This window comes from Mya arenaria, chromosome 10 (assembly GCF_026914265.1).
Source record: "Mya arenaria isolate MELC-2E11 chromosome 10, ASM2691426v1".
NCBI classification, from domain to species: Eukaryota; Metazoa; Mollusca; class Bivalvia; order Myida; family Myidae; genus Mya; species Mya arenaria.
The window spans coordinates 20833569-20846961 of NC_069131.1; the positions used below are offsets into that span (position 1 = coordinate 20833569).

Here is a 13393-nt window from a genome sequence, read left to right on the forward strand (position 1 = left end):
GTGCAAGACCCATGTCCCTACCTCAAAGGTCAAGGTCACACTTAGTGTTTATTCACAATGGAGTGCTGCATACAAGGACATAGGGTATAGGTTGTCGTTTCCGGGCTGTAACGTTCTGTTGTATGGACAGATTTTAAAATAACTTGCTACATGTGTTCCACATACGAAGACGACGTGTCGTGTGCAAGACCCATGTCCCTACCTCTAAGGTGAAAGATACACTAAGTGTTTATTCACAAGGGAATTCTGAATATAAGGACATAACAGTGTAGGTTGTCAAATATGGGTGGTATTTTTTATGTTCAGAGGCAATTTAAAATAACTTGCCATATGTATTTGACACGTAAAGGCAAGATCAACTTTTCATGTACTGACCTTGTTCGTAGGTCAATGTCACATTCGGGGGCATTCGTCACATACTGTGACAGCTCTTGTTGTTGTTGTTTTTTGCCAATTATCACAAGTTACAGTTGCCACATCATATTCTTACTGAAAATTGTAAAAAAAAAATGATAAAAAAAACAAAACGGACAGGGGCGTGGTGTGTCAAAATAGCGCAACCTGCCCCTGTGGTCCATGGTATGTGCATCTGTTTGTGTGTCTCATATTTTAAGATCTGATTGTATCTCAATCAAACCTTTACAGTTGTTAGATACCCATAAGGGGTTGCTTACATTCTAAAACCAGCCAGATCCGCCTAGTCATGACTGGATTATGGCCTCTGAAATTGTCAAAATTGCTATAATACAGCTTTTGACCACATAAGTGCCTCCATTTCTTATCTGATATTTACTTTACTTATACAGTAGTTAGATAGTGACAAAATCACAGAGCAACAACCTTTGCTGGACTGGGTTATGGCCCCTTGAAATTGAAAATAATGTTATAATTCAGCTTGTGAACAGAATTGAGCCTCCAGTTTTGAGTTTACTGGCCAAAGGCCAGATGATTATATATGTAATGGTGCAGTGAAAACAACAGTAGAAGAGAGACAACCTGCACTCGGAGAGTGCTGTTGGTCGAAGTGTTCAAGGTGAGCTTTTGTGCTACGTCTATGTCTAGGGTTCGCCAACAACAATTGCTTTTAACATCTCCTACAGGGATGTTGCTTGGGTGGTGCCCTTTCAAAATTGTTCAAGAAATTGATTTTATGTAGAACTCTTGATGTCACAACAACCAAAGGTAACACTTCTTGACCATAACCTGTAAGGACTGCAGCTTAGATATTTGATGTGTAACATTGTCTAGTGGGCCTCTACCAAGATTGTTCAAATAAAGCCCCTGTGTTCAAAACTGACCATGCCATTTCACATGTTTTACATAAAGGTCTATACATGTAGGTAAATCTTTGTCCAAAACAACTTGGCACAGACCTTAAATATGTGGTTATAGCATCATACAGAGGTCTTCCCAGTTTATACAAATTATGCCGCTGGGGTCAAAACTGGCACCATTACAGAGGTCACAATTCCCTTATACTTTAACTTATGTAAGTAAAAACTGAAAATCTTCTTGTCTCAAACTACAAGCCCTATACCTTCGATTTTGGTAACCTCCTATTAAAGTCCTCTACCAAGTTCAAACCATGACCATTGGGTCAAAGCTGAGGGTCACTAGTTTCCTCTATAGAGTCATACAAGATAAACTTTGAAAATATATTTGTCGGGAATGGCTGGGCCCAGACCTTTGATATTTGAGCCCGATCGCGCGATTTTGGGTCTTCTGGCCTTATTATTTTAAAAGAAATAGTCATAAATAAAAATTGCCAAAAATAAAGATTTTTTATGGATATCAATTTCTTCCAAACTTCTTTCTTTTAAAGGTTTGTCATTGGTGCACCATTTTCTCGACAATTTATGACCATTTGCTTACTCATGTTTCCCCATAGCAACCATGAATTTGATTTTCGTCCCGACATATTTTGACTGCATTAATATTCTGTGTTTAAAACGGCCAAATATAATAAAAAATATATAAATGATTCAGCATTTTTATCTTAATCAATGTTTCTTAATGACTCCGTGTTAAGAAAATAATTTGAATTATAAGCTAGTAGTTATATTACGTCATTTAAACAATGTGTTGTTGTAACGACATCAAATGATTTGAATGACGTCAAATTTAGTACTAAAAATGCGCAATACATGTTCACACTTGTAAACACGTATCTTACGCAATTTAAATGATATCATCATGAAATGTTCAGAATTTCTTTCTGAAATATCATTTAATTCAAATACCTTTAATAAAACAAAATAATAGAAACTATGTCCGACGGCCTAAAATCGCGCGATGCGGCTCATTTGTTATGTAGCATCATTTGATGACCCTCCACAAAGTTTGTTCAAATAATGCACTTACATGTACTTTCTTAATTTGAAGTTAAAGCAATGAAATCTGTATTGCTCTGAAGGTTCAACAGATAAACTTCTGATCTGAAGTACTTTTAACAAGATTTGAAACAACTGCTTCAGCTTTACTAGTTTTACTTAAGCCTTTACATGCTTTCATGCGGGTCCTTCTTTTCCTTCTTTTGCCTACCTTTTTGTTAGGCTCCTTTTTCCTTATCTTTTCTAAAATAGCCCTACTATCCCTACAAAGTGCTCAAGGTGAGCTATTGTGATCGGTCTATGTCCGGCGTCTGTCGTTCGGCGTCAACAATTGGTTATAATCATCTTCTTCTCCTAAACCGTTGGGACAATTTTGATGAAACTTCATAGGAATGATTCTTGGTTGGTGCTTTTTCAAAATTGTTCAAAGAAATGAATTCCATGCAGAACTCTGGTTGCCATGGTAACCTAAAGGAAAATGTCAATAATTGGTTATAATCATCTTCTTCTCCTAAACCGCTTGGACAAATTTGATAAAACTTCATAGGAATGATCCTTTTTTACACACCACCGACATGGTCGATGTTGAAAAACTCGGTTATATGTCAAAGCTAAATCTGGGTTAGTGAAATCATTCAGAAAGAGTGTTTAAATGGAGAGGAAATGCTTCTGTAAAGTGAACTTACAATCGAAACATCTCGGCATTAAACCAACAAAATTGCCGGAGATGGACGCAGCCACAGTAGCCAGCCCCGCAGCCACATTCGCAAGCCCGGCAGCCACAATCACCAGCCCCACAGTCGCCTGTCCAGCAACCACAAGGAGCCAGCCTGGACGCGTCATTCGATGTCGGGGATAGACATATCAATCGTCCAGAGACCATCTTAGACATGTCCATGGTCGATCCACAAGTTGACAATGGTGTCATCGATGATGCGACTGGGTCAGTAACATATACGACAGTCAATAATGGTACTTAACGTGGGGGATCAAAGCTGGCAAGCAGTGACGATTTTACATACACCGTAAAACGTACACAGCGCGAGTAGGTCTACTGGATATATAGCGTACGAAACAAGAAGGTAAGCTGCCCAGTCATAGTAAGACGATTTGGAGAAACATACATTCGCGGCTTGCATCAACACACCCACGTATCTAATCCCGGTGCGGTAAATAAAGTACTTATATGTACCTTGGCTAAAGAATTAGGGAAAAACCAACTCATGCGGTCAGAAGCTGATATTGCTGAAACAGTGATCAAAACCATCCAAAAACCAGGGGACCACTGCTTGCCAAAACTGTACAACGTTGCAAGGATGGTCAACTCTTCTCGCGAGAAACTTCGCCCTAAAGATCCAGTACTGACAGACAAGAACTTTGTCCTCGATACTAACTTCATCAAAGTGGGCGAATTCCTCGTTGATGACATACAAACTGACGATGGGGAAAGGCATGTAGTCTTGTCGACTAAAGCGCAACCTACATTTTGATGAGTAGAAGAACACTTTAAGATTACATTCGAGTCTTCACAGCTATTACTAACGCCATGGATGCCCAACCCGCTGCGCAGTGGTTCATGATGGACTTCGAATAAGCTGTCTGGAACGCAGTCAGATCTGTGTTTCCCAACACAATACAAGGTTTCGTGTTCCATTTAACACACGCGCTCTACAGAAAAAATCAAGGACTTGGTCTATCAACCGCATATGTAAAGCGGCAAGACAAATACTGTTTCATGCGCAAAGTTATGTCCCTTCCATTCCTGACGGCTGAACACACTCGGGCAGCGGTTGAAACATTAAAGGACATCGCGACCGAATCCGGCCACGAAGCACTCCAGACCTTCATGTCATACGTGAAGGTCGACTGGTTCGAGAGACAAGTCCGGCGACTCGAAAATCGGTCAGCTTTCAAAGAAACGGTCAGAACAAATAATGAGTTAGAAGGATGGCATAGGCGAATAAATGGGAAAATTGGCGCCCCACTTTACGTTCTGATTCCTCTACTCCATTCAGAAGCAGGGACCGTCGATGTCAAGGTCAAACTGTTATCAGAGCAAAGCCTTACCCGCTACCAACGTGCGACATACAAGACTGCCCATGGCCGACTCCACAAGTCATGGGAAGACTACGAAGATGGAGACATGACAAAAAGCAAACTTTTAAGAGAAGTCAGCTTTATTGCAGGGTTTGCGCCTATCACTGAGCGACAGACCGCACCCATTGTAGATTAATATGTTCATCAATTACTTGTTGTATGTTGTAATGAATTATTTTTATCACCATGTAGTGCTATTCTATGTTAATACTTATATTTGCTACTTTTTATATTATATTAGTGTACGATGCCTGCTTTACATATTTTTAAATCAATCTGTTTTGTTTAATATAATTTATATTTATTTTGAATGATTTTAATCACCAGTGCTATTTATGTTTGTAAATAAATATTGATTGGATGCCTATTCTACTTCATTTCTCGACCCATTGTCATATATAGAATAGGTGATTACTCTCAATCAAGTTTTCTATCGTGTACCCGCCGATAACTCATTGTTTGACATAACAAAGGGGATTGACGTGCCGTTAAACATTATGATAAACCTGTTTGATATATATGTGACATCAATTTTATGCTACTGTGGCAAAGTATGGGGGTTCTCAGTAGCCGGAAAGGCGGAAATGTTCCACAAGAAGTTCATCAAACGAATTCTTGGTGTCAAGATGTCAACAGTGAACGCAGCGGTCTATGGAGAGACCGGACGCTATCCGCTAATCATTACTAGGCAGTGCAAAATTATTAAGTACTGGTTTAAGCTTGTTACAAATTATAACGGGAATTGCATTCTTAGCTCTTTGTATAATGCATTCGGAACTCCTCGGCCATTTTATCGAAAACAACCTCGGATGTATGCCGGTACATCTGTTGAAGTAGTTCGTAAAAGTTTGAATTATATCATTATTTAAATGTAGTGTTATAGAGTTGTATTTATTGATCTAAGTTTAAATTTATTGTCATTGAATTGTATTATAGCAAACATAATGAAGAATCCCAAGAGTTAAGTCACACAGTTTAACTGCTAAATAAAATTACTACGCAATCTACTTGCAGCGGACTTAAACGTACCACTTTTTGAGTGTGTAAACCATCCAAATACATCCGAGGTTGTTTTCGATAAAATGGCCGAGGAGTTCCGAATGTGTATAATGAAGCCCGTAGGCAGTGTGAACATGGGGTTGAAAATTGTTTTTTTAAGTGAAACATTTACTGTGTTATAACGGCTTTAATGATGGTTGGTATTATCCGCAATCTGTGAATGTAAACGTATTTATGGTTTTGTTAAGGCAAAGACTGTTAGATCAATTCATTACTTCTTGGAGATTAGCTGTAAACAACTCACCAACTCTCGCATTATATAAGGAAGTTCAACTTGTATTTGAGTTCTCTCCACACTTATCAATTATATAGGGAAGTTCGTGAAAAATATATTCCTTTGTATTATCGGAGAAGACCGAATATGTTCAAATTTGTAAACATGCTGAATACAACGAAAAAACACTTACTACACAAAATAGCAACTTATTTGATAAAGGCAAATAAAGTAAGAAACTCTGCTATCAACATTCCTGTGTGACATGTTATATTTTGTATTATACACTCTCATGTCAATTAACTTATTATTTTGTTTTCTGTGTTTGTATCATTATCTATGTTATTGTTTGACTGTATACCATTTTTATACATGTATATTTGAAGAATTGTGTGATTGATAATAAGCTGTACATGCTTACATCAGAATAAACTTTATGTTATGTTATGTTATGTTATGTTATCAATTATAAATAACAAGAAGCATAGGCATGCATTAACAAAATTAAGACTATCATCCCACTGTTTAGAAATTGAACATGGGCGACATAGAGTAACTGAAAGAAGAAATAGACTGTGTACTTTGTGTGACAAAGGTGTGACCGAGGATGAATACCATTTCGTTATCGAGTGTGAAGCATACAATGGACTTAGACTAAGGTTTATTCTCCCAAGATATAGGATTCGACCAAGCATGTTTAAATTTGTTGAGTTACTGTCAACTAAAAATAAGACAATTCTAAACAGTTTATCTAATTTCTTGTGTAAATGTTTTATTAAACGTCTTAATTTAATGAATAGTATAACTTAATAACGCAAATCACAGTCCTGTCAATTGTATTTGTTAACCTATCGCTCTCAGCTTATTTTATGTATCTTTTCTATCATGCACTGACTTGAATGTGGTTTTTTTTACACATGTATTCATTATCGTGTTTATGTATTTGTACATTTCTTGACGTTATGTCTAAACTTTCTATTGAATCATCGATATGCTGTATATGCATAAGATAATAAACATTCTGTTCTGTTCTGTTCTGATAACTATCTCACACCTAAACGCCTATGTAATCTATATGGGGGGGGGCGACTTAGTAGTGGTGCGAGTGTTTTTGTGGCGGATCCGTGGTCTAGTGGTATCACAATTGACTATCAATCCCGTGGGTCGATTCCCCGTCGCACCACTAAAAAAACTAATCGTCTTCCGGGAGGGACGTTAAATGGGGGTCCCGTGTGACAGTGCTTAACACTGGTGCACGTTAAAGAATCAGGGTAGCTCTAACCAGGGTAACACTTAGCTCCAAAAACCTAAAATGACGAAAAATCTTAACGGAGCACTAGCCAAATGGGCAAGGCCCGAGTGCGAATAAAAATAAGCTTACCCACGATTAAGCGATTTCTTATAAATGTTGACTTACTGACCACATATCAAGATGACTCATCTATAGAATGGTACCAATGTGCATACAAAATTTGAAGATCCAAAAACAAAGCCATTTAGAAGGATTTTATCTGAAACAAAAGTTTGACGATGACGAAAACGTCAAAGGCCATAACTATTTTATGAATAGTGCAATTCTCTGACTGTGAGTCGAAAACTTCTTTCTTTTCCTAATGCTCTGTAGAAATCCATGAAAAAGCATTGATTTTGCTTCAAGGTGACGATAAAAAACAACAACATATGTTTAATATATAGTTATGTACCAAGCATACAATAGTGTTCTCATTTTTGGAAATTATTATCAATTTCTAAATTCCAACTACATGTACAATCATAACACACACAATCATTAAATATCAGTTATGAGCTGTGTGATATTTACCCAGAATGTGAAACATTTTTTCAGACAGACAGTTGAACGGTGCATCAATAATATATCAAAACGAAACAACAGTAAGAATAAAACTGCAAAACTATTAAGACACTAAGGAAACTGGGATCCTGCGGATTGAATGCGTTGCCTTTCGGCAGCGCTCGATGTTGTCAAACCAAAATAAAACCGCAACCTCAAAACAGATTTGTGTCATCTAATAGCCATGCTACGATTGAGGATCTTATGGTCAAATGTCTTGGATATATCAAGGAAAAATCTGGGTTTTTTTAAAAAAAAAGGCTCACTATGACCGTTGACCTACTGACCCAATAATTAATAGAAATCATCTACTGACCATGCAGATAATCATACAACGTTTGAACATGGCATACACACGTTATTGATCGAACTCAATTTATCTCAACCTCGTCCTTTGACCTTCTGACTCCAAAATCAACAGGGGACATCAACTCACCATGGCAAACGTGCATTTAAAGATTGAAGGGTGCCACCTTGACCCTTGACCTACTGATCCCAGAGTCAATAAGGGTCATTGACTAACCAGTCCGATAAAGTATTTTAATAAAAGTTTCCTTGTCCGCTCCCGAATGCATATATGAGTTATCTAGTGGTCATTACTAACGCACAGTCAGTGTTTAAATGCTTGGCAACACTTAATTTTCATAATATTGAGTGGAATCCGATTTTCTTAACAAGGTCTCCATTACCTTTGACCTACTGACCAAAGTACAAACGTGCATACAATGTTTAACTCCTGACTCAAAAGGTTAAACAAAGCCATTGACTAGTTCTTGATCGGAAACAAACTTTCGACGATGACGAAGACGCCGGAGAAAGTAATCCCGATACAAAAAATGAAAGCACTGTGATAGTGCTGAATGGCTTTATGCCTTCTATTGGATAATCGCTCGATCGATCGCCTGCCCACCCGCAACCCACGCACCCACCCACCAACTTACTCACTCACAAACTCACCATTAAGCCATTCCCTCCCCTGTAGAACCGTTTTTTTAGAATTATTATGCAATCTAGTTCCAATTAATGAGATCGAGCCTATAACTGCCAGGAGTTTTCCAGTTTATCGGAGTTTTCCCCCTTCATATCCGTGTTTTATACGTGTCTTTACTGTTAAAATACGCAAAATACAACGCACTCTTACTTTTAACTTTACTTGCACCTATTTTGTAAATCAAATATTATTCCAGGTATATTTCACAAACTGATTTTCATTGAAAGCTGGTATTTAGTCATGAGCTAAAGCTCTAATCATAACATTTTAGCTGTTTGAATTTTCGTCCAGCGTAGCAGTATAATTAATCTCATCGATGATTCCTTCGTTGTAAAATCCTTCTAGAGCTTTAACACGAAAGAAATTCTGCAATCTCTTAATTGTTCCTGGGCCAAGTTTGGTTTCTTCAAGGTGCTCCTCTTTTGAAGTCCACTTGATGAAACCAAAGAGCGCAGAGTTTTGCTTTTCAGTGACGATGACTTTAGGGGAGATTTTGAAATCCATTTTGTACATCACAAACATGGCATCTACGTATTTAGCATCAGCAGATTTGCCAAATGCAAGCATACCGTACCTAGAGCCGCTTGTTTTTCCTGGTGAAAAGTTCCAATCTACCACTTTGTGTTCCCAGCTACCATCAGAAAACAACACGCCGTTCATTTTCTTTCTTGTGTCCTTGCCAATTCCTATAACAGATACACAAATGTTTACATTGTAACAATAAGATGCTTCACAACGATAAATAATCAATTGTGCGTTTTCTTGCCGTTGCCACATAATAACTAAACCATCGTCTCAAGGGGTCGTTTTGGCGACGCATTTTTTAATTCTAACGGCACCCAAAAGAATGTTCATTTTACAGTTGTAAAACAAAAACTGGTATATCAATCGGACAAATTAAGGGGGGAAAGTGACACTCGTGTTTAAATTCAAACAAGTAATCCGATCGGCTACATCGTTCTTAGATCCAATTAAGCAATATTGAATACCAGTCCAGTTCTGGTTATAACGTTATTATCCCTGTCATTTACCTTCATAAGTATCTGTTAGATGATCGAGGTAGGCTTGGAGATTTTCTACTCGAATTTTAGACGTTTTCATAACTTCGCATGACTCTTTCCAACTGTCAAACAGCTCACCATGAAGTTGCCTCTCGAGTTCAGTTGCATCATACTTGGAAACCTTCGAGAAATCATAGCATTTTAGTATGAGTTGCGTGGGCAAATGAATAGGGCTTTTTAGTTCAGAAGCGACTCATGCTTGCAGGTAAATGAATACAGCGGATGTTTCTTCATCTCTGGTTCAGTAGTATTACAAGACAGCTACAGCTACATGCCGAATATTTTTGCTTAAGGCCGGCCGGGCTAGCGGATTTGGACACATGTTGGACAAAAACCGTTAAGCTCCAATCGGAAGACTATGTTGTTCAATGAAAAGTCTAGTCCATATTAACAGCCTCTTCCGAGTCTTTGACAATTTTTGTTCAGGCGAATGAATGTCTAAATGTTAAAAAGTGCCCTAAACGCGCATTATTGTGGCTAGGAAAGGTCTTGATAGTGGCCAACGCAAGAAAACTTTCAGGCCAAGTTTTAAAGAAATTAAACTGTTTCCAAAAAAGTGTTTGAATAAAGTGTTGATAACAGCCATATGCGATCACAACAGTTCAATAATTACCATTTTGTTATAAAACCGTAATGAAACGTTCAGATTCGGTGGTTAAATATTGAAAATATAACATATACACAGTGCTTATATTAATTGCTATACTGATTCTTCTAACTTTGACACTGTGAAGTCCTTTCTTCACCGAGTCCCAAACACCACTTTCCTCGGGTGTGTTGTTGTTCTGGTCAGAAGTGTCCGAAGAGCCACATGCCTTCTCTCCCTCCTTGGGTCTCTCACACGCTATTAAAGTAAACACAAACAAATTTTGCCAGAAACAAAACAGAGTCGAATAAAACTGTAAACGTTCTTAATCCCAAGCAGTGCCAACGATTTTGTGAAGTACACTGTCACACTGGTTTCAGTATCACAGTTTCAAGTAGGGAATTTACTATTTTAGTTAATTAGATTTTATTTATGTCATTCGACCTGTGTAAAATTTAGTGACATCTGACCTAAAATAATTCGTATTCATTCGTAACTTCTCTGTCATTTTCTTTCGAAAACAACCTCGGATGTATGCCGGTACATCAGCAGAAGTAGTTCGTAAAAAGTAAATAATAGTTTTCTTTAATTGTTGAGTTTTAAAGTGTATTTCGTATAACTTAGTTTAAAAAGATTACCAGTGAAGTGAATTAATGCATAAATAATTCGATTCCCAAGAATAAAGTCATCTGTTGAACTGCTAAATTGAAATTACGCGATCTACTTGCAGCGCAGTTAAAATGTAAAGATTTCTAAAATTGTAAACAGTCCATTCGAGATTGTTTTCGATGAACTATGGCAGAGCAGTTCCGAATGAAGTCGATCATAAAGTAAATTCCTACACTCGGAATACGTCGACTATCTTCGGCATACGGCGAGCCTCATACTTATTTTTAGTCCGGGCCATACATTGTAACTTAAAAATGACTTTCAGGTATTGATTTCAAACTTAATTTATAGATAGATCTCATTCAAGAAAAGTGCAATGCACAGGAACCACAACTCTGGCTGCAATATTGTTTGAATTATTTCCATACTTATTTTTTGTTCAGAGCATAACTTGAAAACTCTTCGAGTTATTGACTTCAAACTCCATACACAGATATAACTCATTTAAGGAAATTGTAGTGCACAAGAACCATTACTCGGGCTGCAGTACTTTTTAGTCCCTGCCCTTTGTTAATTTTCATACTTATTTTTTGTCCGCAGCATTTCTTGAAAAGTCTTGAGTATTAAACTTCAAACTTCATATACATTTATTTCACGCGAAGGAAAAAGTGCCTTGCACAAGAACCATTACTCTGGGTGCAATAGTTATTTAGTTATTGCCCTTTGTTAATTGTCATACTTTTTGTCTTGAGCATTTCTTGAAAAGTTTTCGAGTTATGGACTATAAACTATATACTGGTAGATCTCATTTCGGAGAAATCCACTGCGCATGAACAATAACTCTTGGTGCAGCATTTAGAGGTATTGTCCATTGTTTAAATGTAATATTTAGTCTTAAGGCGAAGTTGAAAATACTGTTCTTAAATTGGAGGGGGATATGGCAGTCATGTATTTGTTATTTTCAAGGCAATGTTTGACGGCACTGTACGTGTAACCCAGCAGAGACCACATGCAAATATTTAAAAGAGCTAGAAATCAGATGGTCCAAAAATCTGCAAATACATTATTTCCACTAAACAAGCCTAGAAATGTCAATGCGAGCTAAATGTGGTAGGAGGCTGATTATACATCATTTTACATGTTTAAAAGAATTAATTCAACAGTCATTATGCTGTCTCAGTTTCCCTGTTTAAAAATAGCGCACAATGGTCTCCCAGTTTAAATCATATCTGTTCATGAGTGCAGATAAATGTACCGACGCTATTTTTAACGTACTGGGATTTACGTGGTAGAAATCCCCAGTTAATTTCGATTTGGAAAAAATGCTAAAAACTGCGAATCATGCATGTGTCGTAAGCGATGTGATACATTAGTAAGAAAGATTCAATGCGTTGTACACAATGATGTCAATTTTCTGAGAGTTTTTGACAATTTTCTTTTTTCTAGCAATTGTATCATCTGGTGTCTAGTCCCTTTAAAGTGAGCTAGGGGCAGCTGTTTGGTTCTGCATCATACATTCAAAACTATAAATATCTGAGGGAATAATATATATATATATATATATATATATATATATATATATATATATATATATATATATATATATATATATATTGTTCCAACAGATATTTATAGTTTTGAAGTTATATATGTATAAATACATTCGATCGTCGTAATGAAAATACAAAGGGAAAACAACTTACCATCCTCCGACGCAAACACAATAGCCCAAAGCATCAGAACAGAACACTATCACTCTCTTTACCATAATAACCATTATCTTAAATCAATTCTAAATGAAATTGAAAAACAAGTTAAAGGCAATTAAACCGAAAGTAGCCAATATGGAATTTTACAGGTAAATCCCGACAGTGATTTAATTGCCACGTCGTCAATACAGTATAAATTAACCCAGGGTTTTTACCAGATTGACTACTTTCGATTTAAATTTATTTGTATATATGACTTGGTAGACCCTTCTGTAAATAAATTGTTAATAAAATCTATAAAAGTATATACACTTATATGCCTTGAAGAATTAATATTTGGTAGATTTGCTATCAGGTTCTGAAAGAATTTAGATGCACGTGTACTGCACAGGTGATCGTCACATAGATTGGACACTAAAATATGGAACTTCATTCGGAGCTCCTCGGCCATTTTTATCGAAAACAACCTCGGATGTATTTGGACGGTTTACTGTACACTGAAATCGGTATATTTAAGTCCGCTGCAAGTAGATCGCGTAGTAATTTAATTAAGCAGTTAAACTTAATTACTTAACACTTGGGAATCTTAATTGTGTTTGCAATAATACACTTACCTGGCAATCAATTTAAACTTAGATCAATAAAAACATGATTAAACACTACATCTAATTAATGATATAATTTAAAAAATAATAAGTACTACTTGTACTGATGTACAGGCATACATCCGAGGTTGTTTTCGATAGAAATGGCCGAGGAGCCCCGAATGATGGAACTTCAGTCCATTGATATTGTTTTAAAAATAAAAAGTAGTAATATGACATTTAAATAAAGAATATATAATCAAACTCTTAGGGTTTTATTGAAATGTCATATTTCAAATAT

At 36.8% G+C, this 13393-nt stretch overlaps 2 protein-coding genes across 2 annotated transcripts; one reads left to right on the forward strand and one right to left on the reverse strand.

The window, feature by feature from the left end:
* The first annotated feature begins 4077 nt into the window (after positions 1-4077).
* Positions 4078-4563, forward strand: LOC128204443 (uncharacterized). The gene has a single exon (XM_052905859.1). It carries the CDS (start codon positions 4078-4080, stop codon positions 4561-4563), a length of 486 nt encoding a protein of 161 aa, XP_052761819.1.
* A 2846-nt stretch (positions 4564-7409) lies between these two features.
* On the reverse strand, positions 7410-12673 carry LOC128206091 (uncharacterized). Its single transcript, XM_052908257.1, has 4 exons — positions 12503-12673; positions 10324-10448; positions 9575-9725; positions 7410-9229 (listed from the first exon to the last, which is right to left on the reverse strand). Exons 1-4 carry the CDS (start codon positions 12534-12536, stop codon positions 8811-8813), a joined length of 729 nt encoding a protein of 242 aa, XP_052764217.1. The 5' UTR covers positions 12537-12673; the 3' UTR covers positions 7410-8810.
* Positions 12674-13393: the final 720 nt, after the last annotated feature.